The sequence below is a fragment of the Pagrus pagrus genome (assembly GCF_965226575.1).
Source record: "Pagrus pagrus genome assembly, chromosome: 12".
In the NCBI taxonomy this organism is placed as follows: domain Eukaryota; kingdom Metazoa; phylum Chordata; class Actinopteri; order Spariformes; family Sparidae; genus Pagrus; species Pagrus pagrus.
The window spans coordinates 2,977,503-2,989,833 of NC_140196.1; the positions used below are offsets into that span (position 1 = coordinate 2,977,503).

General features: G+C 43.1%; 1 protein-coding gene across 5 annotated transcripts in view; it reads right to left on the reverse strand.

Moving 5' to 3' along the window:
- Window positions 1-12,331, reverse strand: part of LOC311266434 (solute carrier organic anion transporter family member 5A1-like) — a 39,619-nt gene that overhangs the window by 15,726 nt on the left and 11,562 nt on the right. For all 5 annotated transcript variants that reach the window (XM_084368791.1, XM_084368790.1, XM_084368793.1 and 2 more), the window contains 3 exons: window positions 1,814-1,946; window positions 979-1,196; window positions 419-583 (listed from right to left, as the gene is read on the reverse strand). In XM_084368791.1, coding sequence (XP_084224917.1) covers window positions 419-583; window positions 979-1,196; window positions 1,814-1,946 — 516 coding nt within the window. The remainder of the gene's footprint in view (window positions 1-418; window positions 584-978; window positions 1,197-1,813; window positions 1,947-12,331) is intronic.

The following is a 12,331-nucleotide window of genomic DNA, read 5'->3' on the forward strand; positions in this document are numbered from 1 at the left end:
ATGCACTCAGTGCTCTGGTTCTGTGTCCCAGGTGCCCCCTTCATTTGAAGACCAGCAGTTTCTTTATTATTAATGTGTGCTGGCTTGCTGCTCTGGGCCGACAGCCTCTCCTGAAGATAAAACCAGCAGAGCGGCGCTGAACCGGCAGAAATTAAAGTCCTGCGTGTTGTATGAATATTCTGGTCTGTCTGCATCCTGTCGGAGCTGCTAGCCGAGGTATTAAAGCAGCGTTCAGAGGAGAAGCAAGACGACATTATGTCTTTAAGATGCTCAAATTCCTCCCAAATTTGAGGGTTTAATGAGCGATAGATCATGTTTTTGAGGTCAGTAAATGAAGGAAACAGACATCAGAGATTTCAGATTGGATCAGAAACTGGGCTGGACGATGAGGTAACTTGAGGGAATTCTTGAGGCTTACCGGTGTAGATGCTGGCGCTGGATGCCGGGATGCCAAACTGAGACTCAATGAACTTGGGGATGAAGGTGATGAAAGCGGTGACTATGGCGCTTTCTGCCGTGTAGGACAAACTGACGAACAAGAAGGTCACGTTGCTGAGGATCCTCACCGCTGCTTTGGGCAGGTCTGACAGAGGAGGAGGAGAAGAAGACCGACAAACAGAGAGAAAAGTTGAATTTTTTGTTATCTGTTCCTGACACTCCTCTCTCTGCTGAGAATAAAGGTCTCATAATGTTGTGGATTTTACACATCACAATAAACAAATGTACCAATGTAGGCACTGGGGGAAGTTCAAAGGCTAATTAGATGCTGAAATCATCAAACAATGTCTCTTCATTCATCCATTGGTACAAGTTAAAGCTTCAGTTCTCTCTGAATCTCTTTCATATCCAAACAAAATTGGTTTTGTAACTGAAATATCCCTAATTGAATCAATATTGGAATAGTGGAGCTCTAAATTTTAGATTCTGTCATCATCTCATCAGCATCCCTCGCTGACATGTCCCACAGTTTTCTGGTACCTTTAATGTCCTTTCCGAAGCCCATGGACGAGGTGACCGTCTGGCTCTTGTTGTTGCTCTTCTCCTTGAGGACGTCGTCGTCGCTGGACAGGTCGTCCATGCTCACCTTTTTCCTCCTCTTCTTCTTCTTGTGTCGGGGCGGCAGCTTCTTGGGGAAGGTGAACATGGGGAAGATGACCAGCAGCATGGCCACGGCACACAGCAGGAACCCGCTCCACCTGGAGGATTGAAATACAAGAAAATACAAGAAAAACAAAGTGCCGTCAGGAGGTGACTTGGAGTCTGGAATCATTTCATGCCTCATTATTGTGCATAAATATTAATAAATAAACCTGAGTCAGGCTTCACTGGTATCCTCATCCAGCCTCTTCCTGCAATCATCACCTATAATTCATGTAGGAAGCCCGTGGCTGTGCGCGAGTGAGTCACTGGTTATGCTAACAGTTAGAGGATGATATCACTCCGAGCTGTAAATAGATGACTAACCGCATCTCATACACGCCAACGGATTTACAGATGGATGTACAAAAACTTTACCGAAAGAGCAAAAAAAACATGCATCTAATAAAAAAAGTGAGGTTTCTTCCTGCCCACAGTGTGATTTCAAAATGTGCTCGAGAGATTCACTTTTCTGCTGTGAAAACAGCTTCTGAATCACACTTTCTGCACCGAACTGAGCAGGAACAAAATGTTTCCTGCCCTTAAAGAGAAGTGTTGTCACAAAACAGTTTATATACTCATTTCTGCAGTATCGACACGCACATCATTTTTAAAGGCCTAATCTAAAGAGAGATAAAAACGAATATAAAGCCTAAAGCAGACAGATTGTTCTCACCAGTTGCCGATGAAGCGAGGGTCACTCTGATCGATGTTCACTACAGTCTTGGGGTCCACGTAAAACCCGATGAGGACTCCTCCCAGCAGGTAACCAGCAGCTGGACCCAGTGCTCCCATTACATACATGATGGCTGAGGAGAGAAGTGGACACAAGAGTTAAGAATAGTGTTCGAACACTAAAGCCAGAAGCAGCAATTTCTTGGCCCTAATGCCTCGGCTTTTTGTTTTGTGTTCTTGATTACAGACGTACACCCCGAATGCGAGGAAATGAATTTCTTCACAGATGGATCGAAACGCCACCGCAAACATGAGAAAGAAGTTGATTCTGACATCAGTCTGACGCTAATAATTCGTATTATACTTTGCTCAGGATGGACTCAACATAACTCACAGTAACCTGCAAGATTGGCTGCTTGATCCACTTTCAGAGCTAAAATAGTTTTTTTTTTATAAAAACTTTTCACTCTGAACTTCCCTCATTGTGTATATTCTTGTCTTTTTCCTGCAGACAGAAAAAGTTGTCAGGGGAACACACATGATGTCAGCAGACAGAGTGACTAACTAGTGGGTATAATTTGAAATGACATGACATATTGAGCAAAACTGTTTCTTCTACACAACCGATCAATGTCTTAAGTCAGACGTCTCATCCTGATCACTTCCTGGACTGTATCCTTCTTATGATTTCAGATGATTTAAAGAGAGAGAAGCTCTACCGCATCTAAACTTCTGTGTCAAAGTTATTCAATGATCCAAACTGCCTAACTTTAACCCGTTATGTAAGGCTTTAAATGAAACTAATCCAGCATTAAGAGCGGGGTACAAAAGGCCATGTGTGTGGGTCATGTGTGCAGATCATATGATCGAGTAATAAGGGGCCTGCTCGAGGCTGAGAATAAGATTTCTCCAATTAAGGGGAATTAACATCTTAAAGTATTTGGCTGAAGTTGAAAGCGAACACAAAAATTTGGTGGCGTGACATAAAAACTCAAAGCTGGGTTCAGGCACTGGTCCAGACTGAAGGTTATCTAAATGTCCTGGGAAACTCACTGGGAGCTCTGGGTTCATGTCAGTAGTCGTTTCAGAGACGTCTCCTGTACGAGCTTTTATCCGCCAATGTTGTGCTTTTCAAAATAAAATGACAGGTTGCTAGTGATGCATCAACAGTTATCAGGGCTGCTTGTTAAACCAACAGTCCAAAAACCTAAAGACTCGTCATCTACTGTCATAAACGAGAAATTAAAGCAGCACATTCTCACATTTAGTCGGCTGGAGCAGCAAATGTTTGATATGTTGACAAATGACAAAATAGTTGGTGAAGAGTTGACTAACTGATGAATCGATTAGCTGACTCATCGTTGCAGCTTTAAATATATTATCATGTGATAACACAAAGCTGCACTGACTTTTTTCACCATCTATTGATCTTATAATCATTTAAACAATTAATCACTCATTCATGAAAAAAAAGAAATTCGCATCTTCAAACTACATTTGTCCTGAAGATATTAAATGAAACTGAAATAAACAGAGAATCCTTCCCACATTTAGGAAGTTTTACCTGTCAAAATACTTAAACAATGACTTTATTAACTAAATTGTCAATTATCCAGTAAACTCAGAACTAATTACCAAAATAAATGTTATATATGAATAATAAGATATTGTCGATGGCTGAGCAATATGCATTTGCATTATATAAATTAAAATCCCTGGACCGGCAGGATAAATCTGGGTGGGAAAAGTGAAAGGCAGCGCTTCTCCCTCCCTCATTACCACCACTGAGGTGCCCTTGAGCAAGGCCCTTAACCCCAACCGCTCCGGTGGAGCTGCTCAGTGGCCAACGGATCCGTCTGTGGTTGTACTGGGCAGCTTCAGATCAGGGCGTTCCTACTGCAAGTGAACCATCTCTGAAAAAACAAAGTTTAAAAAATAACACGCCATGGCCATAATGTGATTTTGTCAATATTAAATGATTTGTTCAGCCATAATTTCATTCGTATTTCATAGTTCAATCAATATGTTTAACTGCCTGATATTTTCTTCTTCAGAGGCCCAAAGGAAGTGCCAGCCTCAGTGTGAGCACTGCAGTTAGTCATCTGCAGAGGATCTTCACAGCAGCATATTTTCCGAGCCTCCATCACATCTCTCCACTCGACTATTACGTCATCTGACCGGGATAGCCAGAGCCCGGGATGATAAAGCAATGGGATTGAGGACTTGGGCTTTCCAAGGGGACCCGGCGGCATTGAGGATAATCCCTTATCTAGCAGGAGTGGAGGGAAAACCCTCGGCTGGCGGACGGCCGTGTTACGCAACGTGATGCCGACCATCAGCCGAGGGATAAAAGACGACCGGGCTGCTGCTGTGCAGATGACCGGGAAACGCTGACATGTGAGGAGCCAGAGAGAGAAAGTGAGAAAAAACAAAAAAGGTGGAAGACGGAGAGATGGAGGAGGAGCACAAACGCTTTGCCTCATGGAGTAAAGTAATATTTATCACTTTTCATTCATTCATTTGTTGCCCTTCAGAGAGTCTGTACACGCCACTGCCCTGTTTGTCAGCCTCTCGATGGGAATTGAACAGAAAAACCGACATGGCAGACTTCGCAGCCCCTTGTCTTTAAAACTTGTGCAACTTTACAGCAGACTACACGCTGTACAGAGTCAGAGACATGTTGTGATAAATAAAAGAGGAAAAAGTGTGAAAAATTGTCATAATCGAAAGAAATGCAGGAGAACTGTGACCCCGGGAGGAAACTGGGAGAGGGCGATAAAAACCAGGAGTCTCCAAGGAAAAAATCAGGAGGGTGGCAAGTATGTGTTTAGGTATCTGTCGCTACCCCCCGCCGCTTTGATTATTCATATTTTGGCATTTCTGGTGGACTGAAGGTCTGAAGTCCAACACCAATTAAAATGTGCACAAAGCAGGTGTGTGGAAACTAAAAGCCTGACAGACGTTAAACAGGACAAAAGAAAGAGGGTGAGTGAAGCACAAAGAAAAAGAAAGATGAGGACAAACGAGAAGGAAAGAGGGAGATGGGAGGGGATGAAGACACGGAGAGATGTTGATGTTGAGACAGCGGTGTTTGTGCTGATGGAGGGAAATCTTCTGGTATCAAAGCAAACTGATTTTCAGCCCCATCGTTCCCGTCTGTCACCGTTCTGCCTTTTTAACCCGTTTACTGAAAGCAGGCCGTGACTCTGATTCCTCCGCGTCTTCATCCAGTAAATCCACCACAGCCTGAGGCCTGACACGGTCCGATCCTCCAGCGTGAGGCTTCTTTTCCTGGAAACTTACACGGACAGTATTTGATCCAGAAAGGAAAATATGTGGGGCAAAAAAAAAAAACTGAAAGAAAACTATTCATCTCTGTCCTCGGCTCTATTGCGTCAACGCCGCTAACTGTGACAGCAGAATTAACTTCAGTTTGTTCATTATGACACCGATAGTGAGAAGTGGATGTAAACTTTTTTAACGTTTTACAAAAGATTGATCAGAAAATTTAAATAATTGTTGCAGCTCTAATGATGTGTGACACCGATATCGTCCCGCCCAAATATCGCAAAAGATGATATGATTGTCGCTCATTTGCACGGAGACTCCAGCCGAGCCAACTGGCTGATGGCGACAACGACAGCATCAAGCCCGAAGATGACATAACAGCTGTTCCTAATCGATACTGTGAAAATATCGCAATATTCGATACTATCTAATATCGGCCAAAGCCAAAGAGTCTGAGTCAGATTGTGTAGACCGGGGGCGCCACACTTTTTTCCATTGACCTTTGGCCACCAAATTCTGATCAGTTCATCTTTGAGTCCAAGTGAACATTTGTACCAAATTTGAAGACGTTCCTTCATGGTGTCCTTGAGATATCACCTTCACAAGAATGGGACGGACAAACCGGAAAACTAATCCTCTGACCATGGCTGTCGCCTTTTTCATATTAGCGCCATCGTCATCCATCCTTCAAACGAACTATAAATCAGCCATACAATTTCTCGAGGGGAGCCTGTGTATTGACACTTCGTGAGACCCTGAAGGAAGAAAACATGAAGTTTGACATCGTGTCAAACTGACAGTGGCCAATTTAAGAGACATAAATGTAAAGTGATCCCTGCAAAATGTCATCCAGTGTGCTGAAGTTACACTGTGTGCCTTTTAATACCGCACGCTGCCTGTTATACAACAGGTAGATTCAGCCGAGCAGTCTGATCTGGTCAGATCTGGTTTAAAACACATTCTGGACTGTGCTGTGAGTCATGTTTTACTGCCTGCAACAGCAGCTCTTGCAGTCAGCAGGTAGCTAATTAGCTATTACATGTTATTCTTCTTATCTGTGCACACAACTGAGAGGCAACTTTCTATTATAACAGTGTGTTGTTAACTGCTGAATGTAGTGTAATCATACTCTAATGGCTCTTTATACCCTCAGCAGTGATCACAGGCACTTGGTGCTGTCAAGGTGAGCTAACAGAGTACAGAGAGGCCTCTCAGGTGTTTCTGCCTCACTGACAAAAGACACATTTGCAGTTATCTGCCACTCTACAACAGGGATTAAATGAAGAAAGGTCTGGTATTGTTTGTATTTCTTTCAAGGTGTAATGTGTACGAAATGGCCAGAATTCAGAAGCAGCTCCAAAAAAAAGGGGGCAGCATAACTGCTAACTGCTGCTCACTATGTACTCTTTGCTGTAGCTTTTGTTAGCTTTAATGACTAGCTCAGTTAGCCATGGAGCTAAGTGGCACTATTAGCTGACAGCAGTCTGCCTGGATCACGAACTTCTCTCAGTCTCAGTTCAACCGGGCTCAACACAGCTGGACACCAGACTGAAGCTGACCGGGGATACAGTATGGAGGCTCACACATCAAAACACAGCCGTTAAAAAGAGCGATAGCGGCTGTAAATAAGAGGAAAAGCTGTGTGAGAGTCACTGCTGCAATAAATGTATAATGTAATTCTGAATGTGCTTTTTTTAAAAGGGTTTTGAGAGCCGGAGGAAGACCTGAACCTCAAACAACAACCAAAACGCTTGTGAGCTTTCAATCCATTTAACATAAACCAAAACACATAAATCAGGATTTCAGTTGCCAGGTTTTATTTGAGGTTTCATTTCCATCTTTCTCCAGTCGATGGATGGCTTTTATTTGTGACGTGCATCGATTTAAACGCAACAAAACTGCAGCTGCATTCTGTCGGAGCTGAATGCTGGGAGAGGAGCCATGAGACGTCGCGTTGGAGGCAGACAGACAGACAGACAGACAGACAGACACAGCTGAGGCCCGGCCAGGCCCGGTCCGTGGCGAGATGAAAGAGGGCAGACACAATGAAAATGTTATGGGACGACAGCGTTGTCATGACGACCTGCTGACACAGCACTGTCTCGCTACAACTTCCCAACGGGATGCCAGCCCCGACATCGGATCTGTGAACAGGCTTCCTTACTTTAGTAATGACCGGCTGCAAAAGGGTTGAAATAAAACAACCTTGAAAAAGAAGACAAATATTCATAGTAACTAGTAAAATGTCAGCAAAGTTAGAAACATACACTTACGGCTTATTTCCTTCAATATACTCGGCTGAGAGAAAGACAGAACACAGCGTCTGTTTTGATTTCTGAACGTTTCAGTCTGAGTTTTGTGGTTCAGTCCGTCTCTGCAGGAATCAGCAGCCTGGAATTAATAACAAAAAACCTCCGGTGTCAATCTCTTACTGCCTCTGCAGCCCAGCGACAGGAAGTCAAACCTGACCCGACACCGTGCTTTTTTAATATAAACACTGACCTGCTGCATACACTCATATATATGCCGGATCCAAATGGATCACAGAAGTTACACCAGTCGATAAATGGTTTTTATCCAAAGTAGCTGGCGTGAGTGCATACATTACGCTATTAGTGACCCTGGCAGGTGTTTAACCACTAACTGCCTGTGAGTGCCTCGCTTTAACCGTTCAGCTCCACGGGACATATTTCACTTCATCCACTCACACCGGCAGATAAAAGCCCTCCGCATCGAACTGAGTGGTGTAAAGACGCTTTGACTCACGTTCAACCCATCGCTGACCGCGGCTCGATCGATATTCGCGAACACAAACAGTTTTCCTGATAAACCAGGAAACATGACGACCGAACCTCGGGACATGTTTGAGGATTGGGAGAGTGGACCCGAGGCTTTGAAGAACATCTGAAGCTCTTCAGGAGAGAAAATGTTTAAATCTAAACCTGCATTAATGAAGGTGTTGTCGTTGTATTACTTGGGGAAAAAAACTAAATTCATTATATTTTAAATACACAGATCCAACTAACAGTCTCTGGTCTGAATGCTCAGACAGTGAGCTGGTTGACCGACGACGGTTAGTTGATAATTATTACCGTGTTAATGAATATCTTCAGGTTTTAAAATGTTTGTTGAACAAAAGTAAATTGCGACTTTTTATTGACATTATATAAACTCAAAGCATCAAAAACACAACCAGAAATTAAGTAGAAAGCGGTTTCCCCAGTTAAAAAAACAACCAAGCAATCAGTGCTTTTGTTGGCAGGATTGAGAATTCGTACATCATGTAAGTGAAATAAAGCGACAGAAGACGTAAAGCTACACAGGATGTTGTACGGATCAGCACCAAAAGTTAACAGGGTCTATTCCTCCATCCAAGTTTCATGGAAATCTGTTGAGTAGTTTTTGTGTAATTCTGCCGACAAACCAACAAGCAGACAAACAGGCACGGGAGAAAATACAACCGTCTTAGATAAATAAGTCTTAAACAGCTGCCATGAACACGACGTCAGGGTGGTTAAAGAAGGGGCGAAGTAGTCCGATAATCATCAGGCTACTCGGACAAAACTTCTAACAGGACTTGAACACCTCCAAAGTGAGACCACAGGTTTAAAAAAAAACACTACTAACCTCTGAGAAAAGAGGAAATCAGAATGTAGACATGACTTTGTTATTACTTCTTTAATTAACATCTTGCACAATTTCCTGTCTGGCATGGGCACAACCAAAAGTGACTGAACATGACAGAAAAGCTCATTTACACAATTTACAACCATGTTTCTGTAATTGAGAAATGTAGACATGTCTGAGTCGACTTTGAACTTAAATCCTGTTAACATCCGTCAAACAATTCAAGCCTCAGTGCTCTTACTTTACAGCACTGTAGAGACAGCTCTGCCAGTTCTGTTGTACAGAACAAGGAGTACAAACTCACAAAAACCACAAGTCTGAGGTCACGAATGCAGCGCTGTAGCGTGACAAAGCATGCCAAACACAAACTGGCGCTGTTGGACTCAGTGAGGACCATATTGCGTCTCTGAGCTGGCACATTCAAAATTCAAGTGGCAGCAGTGTGGAGCCAAACAGAGCGTCTCTTATTGGGGTTACAAAGCAATATTGTGCTGAATTATTCTAATGGATGTCTGTTGCGCCTTTGGGCATGATCTCATATGTAGGCTAACGCTAAGCAGGGCCAAAATGGACCAGAGTGTTTGTTCTAGAGCAGACAGAAAGTGTGTTACGCCCGTACTGGCACAAAACAGTGGAGTAAATCCAACAACTGGGCCAGAATCAGGACCTTCGCTGTCTTTACCTTTTCTCATTCGTGTTGTATCAGCAGTTTTGAGTAAATACAGACAGTCAAGATCATGTTTTGTCCATTTTAACCTTCTTAAACTTGAGTATTGTGTGTTTCAGGACTGATTTACACCAATTGCTTTCGAAAGCACTGAACGGTCTGCCCAACAGCTCCTTCACGGGCCTTTTAAAACCCTTTAGCTTTAATACATCAGAACAGGCAAGTATCGTCATGTTTTATCCACTTGTCAAAAACCTGACTGCAGAGAGTGATAATGTAAAAAATACATGTAGTCCAGGCCATTAAACACAAAGACGAATTGACACGTGTGATGGCAAATGAAAGGTGGACTATAAAATATTCCTTGTTTGATTTCAATGATTGAATCCATCGGTGGTGGAAATGCTTTGTTAACGATAACGTCGACTGAAACCCTACTGGACCTCACTACTGGATGCTCTTTTGGCTGAATAGGAGCGAAAGCCCTGCAGCCGGACTGAAACCAGACGAGCGGAGGCTGTCGACACCATCAACTATCACATACGGGTGGAACGGTCATCTGTCCGCATACTTCTGGCCATATGTTGGACCAGTTGCACCACCACTAATAGCAGCACTAGAAACAGAAGTAGCTACAAAGCTCATGTCTTGGCTTCAGCTGGATTCCCTGTTTAATAACAGAGAAGCAGGAATAAACCCCATCTTTGTCCCGCTGTGACGTCCTTTGTTCCTAATATTTGAGGGCGGGGCAGGACCCAAACAGAATATGTTGCGCTGTGTCGCCGCTGGGGCTCCCGGCGGGCGCCGCCATCTGACTTTAGATTCACTAGAAAGTTTAAATCTCCTTCTCAGTTGGCCTTTTATCTCCATTAGCAGCCGAGATAAACCGGAGGACAGCACTGATCTGACGAGGGATTACCAGACAAACGCTGCAGATTGATTTAGGTTTGCATTTAGCTCGGGCCGGTGCCAGGAAATTCCTCCACCTCTGCTTTTGTAAGCGCTTGATCAATCTGTGTTTTAAGAGTGTCTGCAGAGATAAGGCAGTGGGCTGAATGCATACAGCTGAGGTCTATCTCAATGGCATTCCTGCTGAATCCACGGTACAGCTGCAGATTTACTCAAGACATCATCTGTCTGCGCGTTCTCATGTTCGGCCACTAACATAATAACCTAAGTAGGCTAAGTAGCATAAGAGGCCTATCTGTGTACAGTCAGCCCTTTGTGCTCACTTCATGGGCAATATCAGACGCACTGTAGATCCAAACTCAGGAAATAAAGTCAGAGGAGGTCAAATCTGCAAACAAACGCTTCACATAATTATAACATGTGGCATTTTGTGCTTCCACGGCAGCAGGTTAGTCAAAGGAAAGAAGAAGAAGAAGAAGAGAAGATGAAGAAAGTAAATGTAGTCTTTCTGGCAAGAAAATGATTAATAATAAGATAATAATAATACTGACAAATGCTTTCAATGTTAAGAAAGTGAAAAAATATTTCTGGATCCAAAGGTCCAGGAAGAGAAGAAGAAGAAGAAGAAGAAGAAGAAGAAGAAGACTTTTTCCGCTTCTCTTCTCATGCACTGTTTTGCCGAGCTGAACAGCCAATCAGAGTGATTTCTCCCACCGCCGGGCTCAGCAGCTGATCCAATATGCTCCATAGGCCGAAAAGTCGCCGACAAAGACTGATGAGCTAACGGTGCAGGACACGAAACTGCAAAAACTATTGCCACAGACACTCTCCAATGTCGGGGCCCGGACCTATTCCACAAAACTTACCAGTATCAAACTAGGAGGACTATTATAAATATTAACACAATGAGATTTCTGATCAATAATCAACAATTAGAACAAGAAGAACTGGTGAGTTCAGAAAATTGCATCATTTTACTGTAGTGCAGCCTTTAAAACCAGGAAAAGACAACACACGTCACAATCATGACATAAAAACATCAAAAATCTATGACCATAAATAGTCTCATCTTGCAGTAATGATATAATATAGATTACTGCCCAGTCTTATTGGCTGCTTCATGTTTTTCTGTGATGGTTTTAAGTGGACGTTGTCCTCATTCCAGTGACTGGAGAAGCTGTCAGCTGCCATTAAACCAACCGACCACAGCAGCATGTTTCTGCAGCCAAACAGCATTTACTCCTGCTGACAGGGACACTCTGCTCTGCTCTGCTCTGCCGTTGCTGACCGTAAACTGTTAATGCCGGGAAACAAATGTCTTCATTCAGCAGCAACAAAAGCAACTGAATGCCAGAGTTTACTGGTCAAGTGGGTCTCGCCAGACACTTTTTGGTTACGAGCCAAAGTGGCTGGTAAGAGTAGATAAAGTTACAACCAACAGATCATTTCTTTCTGATCAGATAAATTCAAACTTCCTATGATGCAATTCAGTTTAATCTTTTCATTAGATCTGTCCTGCCTGGTAAACATGCACAACTTTCAAACTGATGGCCCATCATCATCATCATCATCATCATCAGTGCTCCTTTAACTGTTGCACAATATGACATGCAGTCATGACTGTTTGAGCTTCTTCCAAACTTCTAACGACTAAAAAAGTTATTGAAATCGTTTTTGACAGTCTTCCATATTTTCCAGAGCCCTGCAGGTAACCCTGTACCACCGACTGCCGGCTCCACTAATGATAAAAAATTCAACAGCTTTTGGCACGACTTTGACTGGGGTTAGGCTTTAAAAAATAATATTAACATCTGACAAAACAATATTCAATTGAATGATCCGATATCGATTGTTAAAACCCTAATATCGCTCCTAACTTAACGCCTTAGATTTTTTCATTTGGTGAGTAAATCTCTGTCGGCAATACCCGGCTCTAAATGTCATCATTTTGGATGCTTTCCAGATCGTGGGGGTTTGTTCAGGTGTCCACATACTTTTGGCCATGCAGTGTACAGTATATGGGAAATG